This window comes from Fonsecaea pedrosoi (assembly GCF_000835455.1).
Source record: "Fonsecaea pedrosoi CBS 271.37 unplaced genomic scaffold supercont1.4, whole genome shotgun sequence".
In the NCBI taxonomy this organism is placed as follows: domain Eukaryota; kingdom Fungi; phylum Ascomycota; class Eurotiomycetes; order Chaetothyriales; family Herpotrichiellaceae; genus Fonsecaea; species Fonsecaea pedrosoi.
Window position 1 is genome coordinate 4054610 of NW_013550612.1, and position 18623 is coordinate 4073232.

Here is an 18623-nt window from a genome sequence, read left to right on the forward strand (position 1 = left end):
GTCTCTCTGATCCTGACGCCTAACCCTTCACGTCGTTGTCATCGTTTGTCCTTGGTTTTCATCTCTCGGGCACCGAAACACCAACCGCATCACCCGTATCATGCTCTTGTTGCCCTTCAGCCTCTACGGCGGGGGAGAGGCCGCCTCCTCTGCCTCACCATCCAAAGTCAGACCTCCTTGGCAAGCCACATTCGTAACCTAGAGCCCTGAGCCCCCGAATCTTTCTTGCGGGGCTTGTTCGTCCCCTGCATGCGGGCCACTCAAGGCACATTCGTCAAGCTGAACACCAGCAGCAAGGAGCCGACATGCTTCATGCACGATGCCCGAGAACCGAATAAATAGGCCTAGAGCTGACTCTGAGTATTTTGTAAGACTGTCAGTGCTCTGTCAACCTTCTACTGAAGCAAAAAGAGTAAGAAATCGACCTGATCACTTTGTAGAGTTCGGAATCTGCTCATCAGGCCTTCTATATCCTCACATTTCCCCACTGTCCTGCAACTATTCAAACCACCGATCTCGACCGTGAACTCTTCTCAGCCCCCTCCTTGTGCCGTGCAACCCTCGTCCCACGAAGGCGGTTTGAGATCTATTCACTTGAGCTACACAGTCCCCGTTCGCGCAATATCCTCTATTCAAGATGTCAGCCTCGGCGCCAGCACCTCCAACCATTGTGATCAATACTCCTGGCGCACCAACATCGACCGTCTCTGCTCCCAGAACCGAGCCCGCAAAGGTGCGACCTCAGAAGCCCGCCCTTGTCAAGCAGTGCTACCTCTGCGACGAGCAGAACCCTGGCGACTTCTCTCCGACCACCAAATTCCTCGAGACTTGCCTGCTCTGCTCCCGCCATTTCTGCCCCATTCACAAGTCTGTCAGCTGGGACCAGGTCTGCAACATCAATCATGCCGAGTACTACCGCGAATGTTTGGAGAAGGCAAGGCAAGAGTTAATCGCTCAGGGGAAAACATCCGAGGCAAACAGGCGATCTCTTGCGGAGGTATTGATCAATGAGGGTATTTATCCGAGTTTGGGCGAGCGGGAGAAGGCTATTTTTACAACGAGCCCCGTCAGTGAGAGTGAGTCGAAGCAGAACAAATCCCATCAAAGTTGAACAATCGTGCTAATGTCTGCGGTGTAGCCAAAATGCAAGAACTCGCCAACTTTCGCTCTCTCGACGCCGCCCTGTCGGGAACTAGCACACAGCCCAAAAGCCAGTTAATTGAAGAGAAGGACTTTGTCGGGGCAGATATTGCTGTGTAGAGAGGCACCGAGGAGAGGATACATCCCATAATATACGGTGCTTAAGCATCGCACTAGAAAGGCGATGAATGACCAAATGTATCACGGTATATCTCAGCGGCGACGGATTATTGCAAGGGCCCATGAGGTCCATTTTGTTCTCGCTCTCTCTCTCGTTACGATGTCTGACTTTGCCTTTGCGCGACATTGATGGAGCAAGCACGAGTGACAAGCATCACCATTTATTTGAGAAGATATGAGAAAGAAAGTCCGTCTCAAACGTCTTGAAGAATTTGGGTTCCTCTACTTGTACAAGTAGAGTCCGCTCCATCTGCTTTGCTGCTTCAGCCCCGTAACCCGTATGTTCGACTTGGCTTTGTGCGGCGACCTCAATCCCTGAAATACTGTCCAGTCCAGTTCCTACACGTGAGCCCTGAGCCCTGAGGCCTGGGTCCGTCACCTCTGAAGACCTGTTGAACCTATTTCGCTCCACGACGGATTGTAGATGGAAAGAAATCCAGAATGCACCATATCCGGCCCGTAGCCTACCATCGCGGTAACAGACAGACAACGCAATAATGTGCTCCGGAGCCTGTATTTTTAATCGACATCACCGAAGTAGAAACACCGTATGTGTGCCTTTCAAGGCTGTATTCATGCGCCCAAGGCCCATAGAGCAAAACATAAAAAACCAAACAACTTCGCTTTCAGTGCGCCATTCCAATCGTCAATAAGAAGCATCTCGCGCACCATTCCACTGCATGACTTTATTCCTGTTCCTTTGGTTTTTCAGGCACAGACGATCCCTTCGAGAACGCTCATGGCTCTCTCCCCCTCGTGTTCAAAAATCCCGACCACCCGCTCCGCCTCCGCTCTGAGGCCCTCCTCGGTCTTCTTAGCAATGTATTCGATCCATCCCTGTACTGTCATATCCTTCTCGCCTGTGGAGAGTTGAGCGCCCGTCAAGCCAAGCAATATATCCGCATCGGCCTTCTGCGGCGATGTGGGGGTAAAAATCAACTCAATATCCGCAGGCGTCCATTTTGGTATCCCTGGGCTTTCACCCGGAGAGCTGGAGATTGGAAGTCGGCGGCTGGGAGTGGATGAGCTGGGAGGTATAGGAGGACGTTCGGATGCAGGCCGCGTAGAGGGTGGCGCGTTTTCAATGTCTGAAGTTGAGGGGGAGGGAGCAGGAGAAGAGTTATTGTGAGCTTTTGGCATCGGCGATATGAGACGAGTAGAATCGATCTTGCTGGATTTAGGTTTTGGTGTTGCTGTTCTAGCGGCAGATGTGGACAGGCGTGTCTTCACAGGCGTTGGTGATGCTTGAGGTGGTGGGCCAACAGGACTTAGATGACGAGGCTCATTGGAAATCCGTGGAGGAGTGTTGTTTTCGTTCAGCATTGGATATGAAACCTCTGCGGGGGGAGTAGGTGCTGGGCTGGGTAGAGTGTGTTGCTCTTGAGATTGAGCTTCTGGATCGAGAGCCACCTCGTGAGCATGCGTTGCGACTGGCTCATGCACGCTTTCCGCAAGAATTTCTATTTCATTCATTGCCTCTGGTCCAGATTGGGATTCTTCCTTCTTCGTCCGTGTTGATCTGGTGGTTTTTGTTCTCTTTGATTTCGTTGCTTTCGATCGGCCACCGGCAGCTTTCCGCTTAGCTTTAGTGGTAGCAGTTGATGCCGTTGACATGACCGACATGACCGACATGTTGCTTGTATCTATAGAGTCATCGAGGTCTGGTATTAAATCATTGGCAGTGCTCGGGGCTTCTGACAGAGAGGTCAAGTCTTGCGTATTGGACTGTGTTGACAGCCGCACTGAGGCCTTTGATGAACGTGACGCTCTTGATGTGCGGCCTTTCTTTGCTTTTGGCCGCTTTGCTGGTGCGGTGGTTCCTGCAAAATGGAAAAAAGGACAACTTGGCGACCGCCGATAGTGTTCGTCAAAAGGGTCATCCTTTGGTTCCCAGCCATCAAGGGACAATTTGCAGTATACGCAGGACACATAATCCTCGCTTTCTGGTAGCGGTGCAAAGTGCCACCCTGCTTCCACCATCTTTTCTACCTTACACTTCCAACCTCTTTTGGGCTCATGTGGCCATCCGATGGCGAAGGTGGCTCGACGTGCGTCTGCATACAGCTGGTCCGTAGGGTCTTCCAACGTGCTGGTGTTTTGTTTCGCATCTTGTGCGGTGCTCATCAAAATCGCCCAACCGCAGTCGCTTGAATGTTTTAAATGTTCTCCTATCGGATCGTCATCCGGCTCCCAGCCATCAAGTTGTCTTTCGCAAAGGTAGCAGATGGTGTTATCATTGCTGGCACTAGAGGGTTTGTAGTAGAAGCCAGCTCGAGCGAGTTCTTCTGGCGTTGGGGTCTTGTGTGGCCATCCTAGCTTTGATCGCTTTGAAGGTGGCTCGAAGGTCGCAAGCCGCGACTCGTACGTAGCGTATTCCATTGGAATATCGGTGAAGTTGTGAAATATAATGTAGGAAAGGTAAGGAACCGTTGATTAAAGTTGAATGCTGCCACTGTTTGTTGATTCTGCCGAATTTGGCCACGTGCAGCTTGGCGGGGATGACGTGTAGTCTTCGGGTGACTTTCCTCTTATGTCGCGTCAGATTTCAGCCCATCTCTGCTGTCCTGCGCATACCTACCTTGGTTCGTAGGAGATCGCCATGACTTCTTAAACAATGTCATAGGGATCTCAAGAGACCCAAGCAATGGTGATATACTTGAATCCAAAGACTCTATTTCCGCAAGAATGACCTTACGGGTCGTGCCCAGCATCTTGGGCAAGAGGGGGTTCCAGGAACTTTACGGACCCCCTCGACGACTACCAATCCTCGGCGCCGCTCAGCGACTCCCTTTCAACTTGGCCATCAGGCGATATGCTACTGTCGAGGGAGAACACAGTCGCGATAGCGCTCCACCTCCAGGATTTGATGCCTCCAAAGCGAAGCAGAACCCCAATGCGACTCCAAGCCAACAGTCGACGACCAGCAAACCCGACTCCTTCGAGCAAGCTCCTTCATCCCGGAGCTCCTCCAAGCCTCCTTCTTCGACTTCAACCCCGACTGACTGGGAAGAAAATCCTGACCTCAGCATTTCAAAATTCTCTGAGCTTCCAGGCAAGGATTTTGGTGTCAATCAGCATATCATCATCAATGAAGAGTTCAAAGAGGCATTGCGGCAAATTCTATGGAAGTTTCGAGCTCCCATCCGCTACGCGTTTGCGTATGGCTCGGGCGTCTTTCCCCAAAGTGCGGGAAAGAGCGGAGGCTCCCAAAACCTGCACCCAAACCCTCCAGAAGCTGTGGCTAAAGTGCAGGATGGAAACCAGAAGATGATTGATTTTATCTTTGGGGTCTCCTATTCCCAGCACTGGCACTCTCTGAATCTACATGAGCACCGAGATCACTACAGCTGGCTAGGGTCTATGGGGTCCTACGCAGTGTCCAAGGTTCAAGATTCCTTCGGGGCAGGAGTGTATTTCAACCCTTATGTCACTGTCAATGGAACTCTCATCAAATATGGAGTGGTAAACTTGGACACGCTTTGCAGAGATTTATCGGAGTGGGACACGCTATATCTCGCAGGCCGCTTACAGAAGCCTGTGAAAATTTTACGGGACAATCCAGCCGTCCGCCTCGCAAATCAGGTCAACCTAATTGCCGCAGTTCGCACCGCACTGCTCCTCCTCCCCCCCGAGTTCACCGAAAAAGAACTATATTCGACCATTGCGGGAATCTCATACATGGGTGATCCACGAATGAGCATCGGTGGCGATGACCCTCGAAAGGTCGAGAATATTGTGAAGCACCAGTTACCCAATTTCCGCCGCCTGTACGCGCCATTGATTGACAACCTTCCCAACATCTCGTTTAATGATCCGGCCTGCTCAAACAGAGACTGGCTTGATGATCCAACCGTCAATGCCAACCTGGCTCAAAACATGGATCCTGTAACACGAGGGCACATGGTCCGTCGTCTTCCCAACGCCTTCCGGAAGAAACTGTACTTTGAATATCAATCCAAATTCAGAATCCCAAGAGGCGAGTTCAACAAGATGCTCGAGAAGACCAAAGATGAAGACCCAGATCGCATTCGTCGGCGAGAGGGCGGGCCTTTTGAGCAACGAATCGCCCAAGATACCGAGGGCGGTGGATTGAGAGAGGAAGTCAAACAGGTTATTGAGCACACAATTCGGTGGCCGAGTTTTGTGCAAAGCGTGAAAGGGGCAGTGACGGCTGGGTGGTCGAGGAGTGTCCGGTACGCAAGGGAAAAAAGGGAAAAGGGCAAGAAGGGTGCACAGGCACTAGGGGAGGATGCCGCGAGAAAGAAAACTGAACCGTAAAAAATCTACATGAAGGCGGGGGCATTTTCTTGTGTGTGTTTATAAATGATGGAAACCATCTGACGAGAGCAGCTACTTTCCTGCGCCGTCTAGAATTACTATAAAGTACAAGAGCATTTAGCAATGCCCCGAGACCAACGAGAAGGTTTTTCTTCCCTTACCAGCTTGTTCAGTGAGACATAGGTGTTCCCCCCCTCGCAGACCGCTGTTGCCCATGCCCACCCTGTCCCGACAGCGAGTTTGTTAGTTCAACCACCCCTCTACAAACTCTCTTTCTCGTCCACCTTCCCATCGGCCCCGTCGTACCCGTTGACAAACTTCTTCCCGGCCTTCCAGAGCACGTAGACCGGGATGCCGACGCTCCAGGTCCAGACGGCGGAGCGCAGGTAGCTGGCCCGCTCGCTGCGCACGGTCATGTACAGGATGCTGTAGAGGGTCCGGGCGACGAGATACTCTGCCGCGCAGGTGTTGAGCTCGCAGGCGTCAAGTTTAGCGTGCGTGCCTGCGATCTATATCGTGACGATGGACAAAGACACACCCATCACGTTAGTTTTTGATATGGAACATGTGGGCGGGTTTTTCTGGTGGCTGTTTTGCATGGATAGACATGATTTGGACTGGAATGAAAGCAGGTGGAGCACGACAAACAAAGGAAGGAACAGGAGGATCCGAAAGGAGTTGCGTGGGTGCGTGCATGTGGGGAGGTGAGAGATGCGAAATAAGCCAGGGGCCAGAGTCAAGGGGCTGGTTCATACCATCGCAGCCGCAAACAGAGGAAACCCCTCCAACGCGTTCAGATGGCATCCCCGGGCACGCCAGAGCACGTCGGCCGTGGCCTTGGGCAGCGTCGGCGCCAGCGTCGAGAGCTGGGCCCGTGGCACCAGGTTGGAGTAGGCGTAGCCTGACGCCTTCATCAGTTTGGAGAAGAGGTACAAGTGCGGCGGCACTGAGAGCATGTACGCCATGGGCACCGAGTGGAGCGCAAAGGCGTAGGAGGAGAAGTAGGTCGATGTCCTGCTGACGGGCAGGGCCCCTGCCTTGGTCCGGATGGTGGCATCGGAGACGGCAGGGTCGGTATGCATCATGGAAGAAGACATGATATGGGCGTATGTTTGAAAGTTGACGGTGAAGGATGGCCACGGGGCGGGATTTGAAACGAGACAGGTTGTTTTGTGCAACGAACGACGTTTGTCCTCTCACACACATACACACACGCACACACATATATACGCCAGGGTTCATTATGCACCGATAGACACCCAAGACATGGTTGCGTTATGCTACCGGCGACAGCATAACGTACATCACGCATCTCTCCGTTAGTGGTTGGACACGCGGCCTATCAGAGTGGGGCTTCGTGACAAGACGCGCGGAGATCTATATCATTAACTTAGCTGGTTCGGTTCGTTCCATGCAGTGTAATTATGTGAATATCTTACAGTCCAGACGTAGCTCGGCAGGTTGCTGCCACTTTTAGCGGTCAGTGCCGCCGCTTTTTAAAGAGGTCGCCTAGATGTCGCCTGGATCCACAACCACGTGGCGGCTAGTCCGTGCGCGTCTATATAAACATCCAACAGACAGCAAACAAGAAAGAATATTTCTACCATCTATCACCCCATCTTTCATCGCTCCCCTGAAGCATCTCTCTGTCATTCATGATCAGCATCACAAGATGGCGAACCAAAACCCTTTCGGCCCTCAACTAGATTTCGACCTCATTGCCGATGAGCTTAGGAAGACACAAAATCTCCCTGCGGTGACCAATGGCGACCGAATTCTAGCTTAGATTCAAGCCCTTCATCGAGAATTCACAGTATTTCGTCAAGAGGCTGCAGAATTCCGTCAAGAAACTGGTCGGGAATTCGCAGCCATTCGTCAAGAGCTTACAGAATTTCGTCAAGAAACTGGTCGGGAATTCGCAGCCGTTCGTCGAGACATCACAGGTATTCGTGAAGACGTGGGAGGCATTCGCGAGGACATCACAGGTATTCGTGAACACGTCACAGGTCTTCGTGAGGACATCACAGGTATTCGTGAAGACGTCGGAAGCACTAGCTTGGCGATACGCGCATCGTATGTATATATATAACCTCTCCATCCCTTGGATTTTGACGGTACTAATTTCTATAGGAATCACAACAATACAGCTCGAGTTCAAAACACGTACCTTGCAACCAGCTCGGACCCTCTTTCACCATTCGTCAATGCCTCGACTGCAGACCCTATCCCAAACTTTCCTGGATCACCACAGGAACTTGGGCAATTGACTACGAACCGCATTAATCTTATCTTGCGACAGCTAGGTCTTGCCCCTGGCCCAGGGATGGATCTGGCGACAACGAAGCAGATGCTGAGAGTGCATATTGGGTTGACAGAGGTCGCCGGCCGACCGCCTCCCTGACAATGACACAGGTCTAGTGAATTCAAGGGAGGGTGGGAGGCGCTTGAGATAACATGTCCAGTGGGGACAGGGGAGATGCTCAGGATAATAGCCCGAAAGTCCGTTAACGAAAGGGAGGCGTTTGAGACAACAGCGTCGGAGGTCATAAACAAAAGTTCAAAGGCTCAGGGGCAGGGGCAGGGACAGGGGCATGGGCATGGGCATGGATCAAAACTGTTTTGTAATGATGAGCTACGATCAATGAGCACCAAATTCATGAGTTGAACGAGCAGTGAACTTCACTGCAATCACTTTCCAAGAACAGATTCACTGTCCGTCCTCGCTCTCACAATAAGAGCAACATGTCCGACGTCCTTTATGGTAGTATGATTTGCCTCCACGTCTCTTGTCACAAACCATACCCACCCTTTTCATTCTTCCCTTTCCTCTCTCCCCGGTTGAGCACCTCTTTACTTGTCAGGTTGCCTACGCCTTCGAGCAAGCCACCCTTGCCGAACTGCCCGCCTACCCCGTTATTAACGTCGTCCTGGATGGCGTCTACGTTCTCGTCGCCGGTGATTTTGGTCTTGCCCAGGTTATCTACGTCGCAGTTCAGTCAGCAAAGGAGCACACCAAAACGGGCTAGGAGCCCTTGGCGGTGGGTGAAGTGTTCTAGTGTCTCGTACCTTTGGCGACGTAGCTGGTCTTGTTCTCCCCAAACCAGCCGAGGACTTTGTCTTCAATCCACGGCACCCACGACTCGTATTGCTTGTTGTACCAGTTCTTTGCGCCTTCCATGACGTAGTGAGCGTTCAGCGGGGGAATTGAAACGCGCTCCTGCCGCGGGTGAAGTGCTATAAGGCTATCGCTGGTGCAGCCCCAAAAAAATTAAATGGAGGCCTCTGGGGGAGACTATGTGAAGTGTTGGTTCGTTCTTGATGGGGTTTGCGTGGGCAAGACAAATACCGAGTCAGCCAGAGACGGGCACATCAAATACCATATAGAGCCTTGGAATGAGGGACGATCACGCATGCAGAAATGCCCGTTGGAGCCACATGGGCAGTATGATGCCATCATGTGCGAAAAGAGAGGCATGTGGCACGGGAGGCTGGCTGGGGGTCTGTGGCTGGTACGTCACCTCGATCTAAACATGTTTGTGATCCTACAGGTATGGCTTCTCATTGGGCAGAATCAAGTTCTCTTGTAAAAAGGAAACTGGAAGAGAACAAGGGATGCAGTGCAGGTGGAAAAGACGTGGATGGTTTGGTGTGGTGGGTGGAGGTGAGCGATGACGTAGTTGGTGCAAGGGTTACCCCTGCTCTCACAAGTCCTAGACACGCGCGACACGGTGAGGTCGACAGGCGCCTGAAAATCGGGCATCAGGCTGAAGAGCTGGCCAGGGAAAGACAAATTATTCTCCTCTATCGAAAAACCACTGGAAATCAATTCTCCCAGAGTAAAGTGGCCCGAAAAGGGAAAAGCGGGGGTGCTCCCATGCACCCTCCATGACAGGTCCGAAAACTCCTGTGAATACCAGTCGAGAAGCCACAAGGGGTAAGTTGATGCGCCAATAATATACAACAAAGCTCCATGGTAGAGGACAAGACCTGCCTCAGATTCCACACGCCGGGGAAAAAAGTGAAGAGACACCAGCAGCCCCAGAGCCTAACGCAACATCAAGAAATCCATTATGGTCTGTGGATGGGCCTCATCGACTATGACCAGCCCAAGTCACATCTGGGTGCCCCGTTTCAAAGGGCCTGGCAAGGCCGATGGGGATGTTGCCTTCAGTTTTTGGCTCGTATGTTGCTCCATGGGATCCGTGGCCATTCTGATACGGATGGCGGTTGTGCTCATCCATCTCTCGTCGAAGAGAGGCTGGGTTGGACATTGGGTTTGAGGTGAGGGTGGGGTTGGAGCAAGAACTGCACTGCATTGCTGGCTGAGGCTGAGGTTCGAACCCGGGCATGTCAACTTCCCCCCCACAATTTCCGACAATGTAGATAATGGCTTCGGTGACCGCTTGCTTCTCTTGTGGCGATGGGTTATGCACATCAATAGGGGCATTGTGAGCGGCGCCGCAACTATGAATGTGGCTCACTGGCCGTGGTTCAAGCGGGCTGTGTTGAGACATAGCTCTGAGTCCTTCCGGACCAAGTCTGACGGATATACCGTTCCTGCGGAGCACCACAATATGCTCGTATATGGGCATGTAGGGGACACCAGCTGAGAGAGTCCAAGCTAGGGCTGGGCGTTCTGTTGTTGATCGAAAGGAATCCGAACGGTGGCGAAACGTGCTCTCTCTTCGCTGAGGTCTGGAGTTTGGAGGCGGTGAACTTGGTCTGTCATCATCGTCGTGTCGGACAGGCTCCTTGAATATTTTGTATGCCTCACTGTGATAGCTTGAGACTGGAGTCACGGATGAATATTCACTCTGTGACCTTGTATCATCGTTATCATGGTGCTTTCTGCCAGTCGACCGAACTTCACTGTGTTTCGGCTTAGCATGGATGAGTTTTTTAGAAGAGTTGTTGCTGGGCATCTTGGCTATGGCCTCGAAATCATTAAGTTGTTGTCTGTTTATTTAAGGGGAATGGGAGTCGATCAAGGAGTGGTTGCAAAAGCACAGAGTGCCTGAGGAAAGCAGCTCCATGTTATAGACTGGTTCTGCGGTTCGAGGCAGTACAAAGGCAACTGGCAAGGCTGAGCGATACAACTAGGACTTCCTGCACGTTGCCCTGCGGAAAAGGTCTGGACACGCATGTCAGAAATGCGCCGCAGTCCGCCTATTACGACAGGGGTTAAAGCTGCCCGGTTAGTGAGGGCTGGAATATCAGGCCAATCGAGCCTGGAGATAACGGAAGCCACAGAGACTTGGAGAGTGAGGTGGCTTGAGCATGATCACGCGCTGTTGGAAATGGTACTTCGGGGTAACAAGGACAGCGTAGGGGAGTTCCGGGACGTTACACAGACGTGAATGGGGGTGTGTGAGAGCACCTTGCTTCCCAGTCACTGTACAGACATGCCGGGCGCGGACGCTTGCAAGGGTGAAGCCTCACCTTTAGGCGAGACTTGATAGGAGTTCTGCTGCAGTGGCGCCTTGGTAACTAGGCGGTTACAAAAAGGGGATGGATGGAATTGGGCAAGACAAACAGCTGCACATCCCAGCTCCATGGATGAGAAGATGTTGTGGTCGATGCAAGGCAAACACAGTGGAGGTAGCCTTCAAAAGACGAGAAAATTGCGAGATTCAAATGACGAGGTTGTTCATGTGCCCGTCACGTGCACTGTATAATCACGTGGTGTCTATCGCGGCATTTCCTCCGCACGACACCGTCGGTCGGCATTTGCTGTTTTCCTCAATCTCTCCACAATCTCAACAACCGAGACAGACGAAAAGATGCTGCTGCAAGGGTCCTCCACCTTTCACAAGCATCTCCACCCCTTTGATCGCCAGACATCGGTCTCTGCACCGACATACACCGGGTGGCCATTGGCATTTAACCGTAGGAGAACGACACGAAACATGTGTCGGCAAGTACTTATTTGACGAGAATCTTGACTACCTTTCCCTTCTCAGGCATCGCTCACTTGATTGATGTCCCTTTTGACCGTTGCTTTTGCCCTGCTTCTTGGACAAGAGACATCCGCGTTGAAGGTAGCGCGCCAAAAACGTCATCTATATGACTCGGCAGTTGTGACCCTGTTCCTGTTCAGAGTCCAAGGTCTTCACATACCGTGACGAGTATCTATCTACCTGTCTCGCTCTCCAGAACTATCATATACCAGTCGGGCGACAATGGCGGTCATGTCAACGGCAAACCAGTTCCCCCAAGTGGGCTTCATCGGTCTCGGAGCAATGGGTTTTGCCATGTCAACGCACCTGGTCAGGACCGGCTTCCCAGTCACAGGGTTCGACATCTACAGACCAACGCTGGACCGTTGGCAGGCAACGTGTGACGAGATCCCAGAGTCCCGCGCCAAAGCTGCCAGCTCGCCCGCAGAAGCTGTCAGAAACGTTGCAGTCGTTTGTCTGATGGTCGCAAACCACCATCACGTCCACTCCGCACTATTCGATGATAATGGAGCGGTCCACGCCCTGCCCAAGGACTGTACGGTTATCATCCACGCCACTATACCCCCTACACAGCCATCTACCGTACGTGAGCGGCTGACGAGTGAATTTGGCCGTCCGGATGTTCGGCTCATTGATGCACCTGTGTCTGGTGGCGTCGCAAGATCAGTCAACGGCACGTTGACTATCATGGTATCCTCGGACGACATGAAGAATCTCCAAGAAACCAGCGCCAAATCGGTCCTCGAGAATGTCGCCAGTAAGGGCACGACGCTGTTCCCCATCCCTGGCGGCCTCGGCGCGGGACAGTCGGCCAAGGCGCTGAACCAGGTCATGTGCGGTATCCATATCCCCTCGGCGTCAGAAATCATGGGCCTGGCGGCGATCAATGGCGTCGATACACAGAAGTTCTACGACGCGCTGACCACCAAGGATGCTTCAACAGGGAAGACGCCCTTGGGCTGGAGCTGGATGTTTGAGAACCGCGGTCCGCGGATGCTGAGCGCGTCCCCACCCATGGCTTCTGCGACCGCCATCATCAACAAAGACGTGGGCATTATCCGCGACGAGGAGGTGCGGCTAAGCGTCGAGCTACCGCTACTCAACGCAGCTAGCGAGGTCATCACGCAGGTGATGAAGACGCACGCTGCCGCCGACGACAGCTGCATTGCGCAGTACTACCTCGGGTTCGACTCAGACCGGGCTGATCTGGTGGTGCAACGGGCCGGGAACCCTGTTGCGGCGATGGGTGACGAAGATGCCCAGCAGCACATGATCCGGATGCTAGCCACAGCGCACGCCGTTATACACCTGGTGTCAGCGTATGAGACGACGCAGTTCGCCCGCGCGCTGGACTTGATGCGTCCCGAGCAGAAGAAACAGTGGTTCAACATCATCTCGGGTGCTGCTGGTGGTAGCACGGTCTTCTCCGAGGTCATCCCGCGCGCCGTCGCCTTGGACGAAGCCACCACCGCTGGCGACGGGAGCAGCATTGAGGCTGCCTTCCGCAAGTACGCGCGCGACAGGTTTGGTGGCGCCGCCGACATCGTGCCCAAGATCACCGAGGTCATTGACGGCGCCAAGAGGCAGCAATACGAGCCCAAGCTGCTGGAGGCCGCGCTGGCGAATCTGAAGACCTTGCTTGGTTAAGTCACTCTCGGGACAGTCTCGATTGGAGAGCTTCTGTGACGGTTCGAGCAGGATAATACTGCCGAGAGACGCTACCTCACGAATGCCTCGAATTGAAAGGCAGTATCACTTGTAATCGATTTTATCCTATCCCACCGTCTACCTACCTATCCACCTATCTAGATCGCGAAGGGAATGGCACAGGGTACGAGGTAATGACATGACGCTGCTACACTGCGCTACTCTACACTCCACATGGCAATTACACTTTCAAATGGCGCCTTGGTCTCTGTTTCTAAGTCCCCCTTTTTGGGGTGAGAGATATGAATTGGTTGGTTCATGACGACGTGCGTAACACAGACGGACAGACAGACAGAAAGAGAGATATACACATATATACATGCCTAGATATACCTATGTAGGTATACACTCATGTATGTACGTATGTATCCATGCCCGACTGCTCCACGAGACACGTCTCCTGACCAAGCATCTTTTTATCTGCACTCTTCCATTCAAATTCCGCTGCTGGATAGCTACCTAGGTTCAAGCTGTTATTTAGCTCAAACTAGACAGCGACAGCCGCCAGCGGTGCCTTGATGGTGTGTCTGCGTCTGCGTCTGCGTCCACGTCCACGTCCACGTCCACGTCCACGTCCACCGAACATGGTCGGGTTGGACGGAAAAGGAAAGCGAAGATACACGCCTGCACTGCGCGCGCGCGAGTAATTCCAGCACCTAGATAGATGGATAGATAGAACGAACGCATGACCCACATCGTTCATGTCGAGAGGGTATCAGGAGTGAGTGGATGAGTGAGTGAGTGAGTGAGTGAGGGGCGCAGCTCAACTCGGGCCACAGGCTCTTGGGGTGCCACGCACGCATGAAATCACGCACGCACGCGGAGTGACTGACTGACTGATTCCCTCTCTGTCTGTCTGTCTGTCTGTTCCCGGATTGGATCGGATTGGATCGGATTGGATCGGATTGGATTGCATAGTCGTTGCATATCCAAATCTGTTTCCTTCTCTGGTAACATAACTAGTTATCTCTGATCTGAATGGCATTTGTCGTTGTATAGTCGTCGTACATGACCCGAAAGGGTTTTGTGGATAGTTGGGGGGGGGGGGGTCATATATCATTCATGAACAAGGTAATCAACGACGAAGAGGAAAGAGGAAAGTCAATTCGTGATGAAAAGTAGTGACTGGGTGGCTGGGTGGCTGGGCTGCGCTCCAAAATTGGGGGCGAAAGAACACAGCTGGAGGCTGCGGCTGAAGGCTGAAGGGCTTGCCAGGCACTACCAATCAGCGCCAGATATACAAAACAATATGAGGCTGAGGCTCAGCTGGGTCGCCTATGCAATCCCAACTCGAAACCACTCAACCAGTACAAACCATTTGGACCACACGGATATTTTGGTCGATGCACAAAGTCCTAGGTGTAGGCGGAACATGCTCCCCCAAAAAGTAAATCTGGGAGCGCCTCAGGAGTCATCGGAATTCATGGCAGGAACAAAGCGTGATATCTCCAGTCGCGTGGGTCAAAAGGAACAGCTTCAGCGAGTCGTAGTGGTACATCTCGTTCGGGCAGAAAACTTTTTGGGGAGCTGCACGCCTACCTGTCTTGGTGGATCCAATGCGTAAACAAAGTGGAAGAGGTACAGCCACAAAACATCGGTGTTCTGCAGCTGAAAAAAAAAATGGCAATGCAACTCTTCGGGACGGGAATTATGGATCTAAAAGGGGTGTAATCGCCCATCCAAGGGAACTTGCGCAATCCTCATACCTACCTGCGCATTGCGATAGACTCCAACACTTATATTGTGCCCGCTGCGAGACCGTTGTAAACCGTCACATCTTTGCTGGTGTGAGACAATCTTTGAGTTTCATCCTAAGGTCGAACGCTTAGGCGTTAACACAGTCGAAGGTTCGTGTGGAGATGGATGCGGTATTCCGAGGTATACGGAGGCGCAGGCCCCAGAGGGCGCTTTGCTATCCCAGCAGTCCTCGAGCATCGCTCAACGCAGATCGGAAGGGAATCGTGGACGTTGCGGCCAGAAGAAGGGACATCGAGTTGGTGAGGAGGCTTCGACGAGAGGTGCACGGCAGTTCCGGTGATCTTAGTCTTGTAAAGCATCTCCAGGCGTTCCAACTCATTGCGCAGCTAAACTTAAGGTACGAGGGTGGTTTGGAGAGGCGCTCACGACCGTGTCAGCCTCATAGGGCGTCACAATTGTTGGAGAACAACTCCCCGTGCCAACAGCAGATGGAGTGTGGTTGGTGCCACTGTAACTTCGAGAGCATCAAGATGGATCGTGTCAGGGTGAACAGCCCAAGTTTGGGAGGAATAGCAGAGTCGCAGGTAGGAGCTGGTAACTTGCCGGAGGAATGGAAGAAGGGGAGAGAGTGATGTAGATGACGGCGATCGCCCAACGACCTCCTTTGTATGTTGAAGTCTAGCATCCTTCAGCCTCAAGCCGTCAAAATGTGGCTGGTGCTGAAGGGTTGCTCTCGGCGCCCATCCTCGAGCGCTGGGTAAGCCGATAGATTGCATTGTCCCGCTGCAGTTCGTGGCCGCAACACATGGAAATGGGTGCCCTCGATTGTAATTGGATACGGGTGGAGTTGCTCGCCGTTTACCTTGAACGCAAATGGTGACAGTGACTCCGCTTTCATCGCCCGATCGTGTCAAGCAAACCCAACCGGATGATACCGTGGTAGCCCCTGAAAAAGACAGCCTGGTGGCCCGTGCACCAATCAAGTGTTCCCAATGCTATGGCAGGTCCATAACAGCACGGGCAGAGGATGGTAAAGGCAAAGCTGGTTGGCTCACAGCTGCTGATGCTCAGCTCCCTCAGCCAGCCACAGCGGCTCTCATCATCCGACGGGTTGACAGTCAATAAATGGGTTCTCGGGGGCAAGACACTTTCGCTTCCAGGAAACCGGTTCGCGATACACGCCGCCCCTCCACGCTGAATGCCGCAACATTATAGCTCGATCTCATTGTCAGAGATCTTCCTGACACGTTCTGGAAAGTGGATCTGACATGTTGAAGCGGACATGGAGGGATTCCTATTCGCCAGGAAAGTCGTGAGCCATGATTCGTCTGGAGTCAACGACATTTGAGAAATGTACAGCTGAATACTGCCTCCTTGTGGCTCTCAGTCTCTCGGTTTATCTTGTATGCCAGCGTCCTGTGTAATGCGAGACTTCTCGGCGATAACGTCGTCCAGACCCACAGCGTAGCAGAAACAAGTTTTTGGAGCGACGATTAGGAGAAAGCAAAGTGAAGGAGATAGAGTGTGGCCCGACAAGGATAGGCAACGGTCGTGATGTCTGCAAATGGCTGGCAAAGACAACGGGTTCAGCTTGAAAGGTTCGCCGGCAAACGTGGTCTCCGCTGTCGTGGTTAGAGACGTCTCCCAGAGTCAATATCATGTTCGCATCGCATCGGTTGTTTCCGGTTCTGCCAACATCGACTGATTATAGATGGTCCGATGCTCTTGCACGTATTCTCCATCCGAGGCCGGTATGCGCCTGCGACAGGAAAGGTAACCTTGAGCCGCTGGATAGGAGGTGATAGGAGCGCTGGAAGAGAGCTGTGGGCCACAGGAACTCAATAATCTCGTCATGGTGCGTACAGTCGAGTGGTGTTGGTACCGATGGATGTAATGCTCACGAACCGACGTTAAGAGCAGAGGGCCGATGATTGGCTGTCCGCTAGCTGCGCTGGATTGGGGAAGAGGGGAGATGATGATGTGTCTTGTTTGGGAAGACTTGACGCTCAGAAACGAGAACTCTACTTGGTTGTACGTAAATCAGAACGGCCTGTTCCAATACAAAGTAGTCAAGGTCGTGAGGGACGTCGCATCAGCGCGCGAGAGGAGAGGCGACCTTTCCCTTCCCCACAAAGTCAGTAATCACCAACAGGGAAGGGATACTTTTGGCTGTCAATTCCCTCAGGTGGTCATGGATCTTGATGGGTTCTTTAGTCAAGTCGAAAACTCAATTACCAACGTCAACCAGTATAGAGGCAAGGGCGTGGTCGGGTTCAGCTGGTCACCAAGTGCAATGATGGCATGAGGGGAAACAAAGGTTTCAGCTCGGCATCACCGACTGGTCGAGTTGACTTGGTTTGAGTTTTCCTCGTGTTCAAAAACTCGGCGAACATGGATGGTGCTACAACTGCAGTGGCACCAGGCGGTGAACAATGAAGAGGAGGAAAAAGGAAGCGAGGGCGAAAGAGAGAAGCATGACATTGAGGTGGCACATGAGAGGGCTTGTTTGCCTGCGATATGTGCGCAGACGGACTATGTGCTACGACATGTGGCCCAGCTGAATTGCTATTACTGGTAGACGAATCTATGTACTGAGTACCGAGGAGAGAGATGAGCACATACGTCGCTTGCCATTATCGAGTCTGCCTAGGTAGCCATTCTTATATGTTGTCGACATACTGTATCTCATCAACATAAAAGAGGTCAAGGTGAAGGTAAGGTACGAGAGATGTTCGAGCGACGGTAACTGACATGTTGCAGGTGGAAATTCGCAGAGTGCAATAGTGCGTGCTCTCGGCACCTGGTACCTACGAGTACATACCTAATGAGTACCTAATGGATACTCGTGTGGGCATCCATGGCTGTGGTCCTTGGGCCCTCTTGGCCCCCTTAGTAAATTGGCAGCTCGCAACCTGAAACGAGTTGGCTTCCCGGACTCCGAAGTTGCTATCCTTGGTGTCCTGCCCTAAGGGACTTAGTCACCTAGAGCTGCTGGGTGCCTAGTAACCTGCTCTGCCATGCTCTGCCACGCCTTGCTTAAGCCTCCCCCAAACGGGGCACCCGTGGCGCCAAAAGTACCAATACACGTCAGAGCTCAATTGTTTGCCTTGGTTTGTTTTTTTGTTGTTGTTTACAAGCCACAAGCCACTCTCCCTCAAATAATGTGAAACGTCCACTGACCATGTTTCAGCCAGCTGAGGCACAACACTGTCACTCCATTACCCTCTTTGCCCTCGCCTGGTTGATCTTGGTTTCATCATATTCAATTCATCTTATTGTCACAACACATTCCCAAGCAGTTGCTTGAATCTCCTTCTATGTCCCATCTATATCCCGCTTCCTGTAACCCTCCCAACGCCAGAGCTCTGGCCGGCTCTGGCCGGCTCTGGCCGGCTCTGGCTCAAATTGACCACAGTCCCTCCCTCTGTATCCACCTTACATCCTGAACATCCTGTATCCATTTTCAAAATACGGCCCGACACGCAATAATCACAGGACCGGGCACTAGGTACTCGGTACTTGTCCTTGTAGCAGCTTGGGTGATCTAATCCCACTAACGTCAAAGTCTAGACACATCCCGCCCAAATTACCTGCCTGTTCTATCTGGTGTCATCAAAATCGTCAACATGTCGTGTTTCAAGTCGCCCAATCCGTCATGGTGGC

At 52.5% G+C, this 18623-nt stretch overlaps 7 protein-coding genes across 7 annotated transcripts; 4 read left to right on the forward strand and 3 right to left on the reverse strand.

Annotated features, from left to right (window-relative positions):
* Window positions 1-637: 637 nt before the first annotated feature.
* On the forward strand, window positions 638-1260 carry Z517_07270 (uncharacterized protein; the record flags this gene model as incomplete). Its single annotated transcript, XM_013429008.1, has 2 exons — window positions 638-1076; window positions 1139-1260. 2 exons carry the CDS (start codon window positions 638-640, stop codon window positions 1258-1260), a joined length of 561 nt encoding a protein of 186 aa, XP_013284462.1.
* A 768-nt stretch (window positions 1261-2028) lies between these two features.
* Window positions 2029-3699, reverse strand: Z517_07271 (uncharacterized protein; the record flags this gene model as incomplete). The annotated part of the gene is made up of 1 exon (XM_013429009.1): window positions 2029-3699. The coding sequence occupies one exon, from the start codon at window positions 3697-3699 to the stop codon at window positions 2029-2031; it is 1671 nt and encodes a 556-aa protein (XP_013284463.1).
* Window positions 3700-4005: 306 nt separating this feature from the next.
* Window positions 4006-5598, forward strand: Z517_07272 (uncharacterized protein; the record flags this gene model as incomplete). Its single annotated transcript, XM_013429010.1, has 1 exon — window positions 4006-5598. The coding sequence occupies one exon, from the start codon at window positions 4006-4008 to the stop codon at window positions 5596-5598; it is 1593 nt and encodes a 530-aa protein (XP_013284464.1).
* A 260-nt stretch (window positions 5599-5858) lies between these two features.
* Z517_07273 (uncharacterized protein) lies at window positions 5859-6680 on the reverse strand (the record flags this gene model as incomplete). Its single annotated transcript, XM_013429011.1, has 2 exons — window positions 5859-6107; window positions 6354-6680. 2 exons carry the CDS (start codon window positions 6678-6680, stop codon window positions 5859-5861), a joined length of 576 nt encoding a protein of 191 aa, XP_013284465.1.
* Window positions 6681-7270: 590 nt separating this feature from the next.
* Z517_07274 (uncharacterized protein) lies at window positions 7271-7999 on the forward strand (the record flags this gene model as incomplete). The annotated part of the gene is made up of 3 exons (XM_013429012.1): window positions 7271-7354; window positions 7385-7671; window positions 7729-7999. The coding sequence occupies 3 exons, from the start codon at window positions 7271-7273 to the stop codon at window positions 7997-7999; spliced, it is 642 nt and encodes a 213-aa protein (XP_013284466.1).
* Window positions 8000-8387: 388 nt separating this feature from the next.
* On the reverse strand, window positions 8388-8776 carry Z517_07275 (uncharacterized protein; the record flags this gene model as incomplete). The annotated part of the gene is made up of 2 exons (XM_013429013.1): window positions 8388-8578; window positions 8665-8776. The coding sequence occupies 2 exons, from the start codon at window positions 8774-8776 to the stop codon at window positions 8388-8390; spliced, it is 303 nt and encodes a 100-aa protein (XP_013284467.1).
* A 3001-nt stretch (window positions 8777-11777) lies between these two features.
* On the forward strand, window positions 11778-13202 carry Z517_07276 (uncharacterized protein; the record flags this gene model as incomplete). Its single annotated transcript, XM_013429014.1, has 1 exon — window positions 11778-13202. The coding sequence occupies one exon, from the start codon at window positions 11778-11780 to the stop codon at window positions 13200-13202; it is 1425 nt and encodes a 474-aa protein (XP_013284468.1).
* Window positions 13203-18623: the final 5421 nt, after the last annotated feature.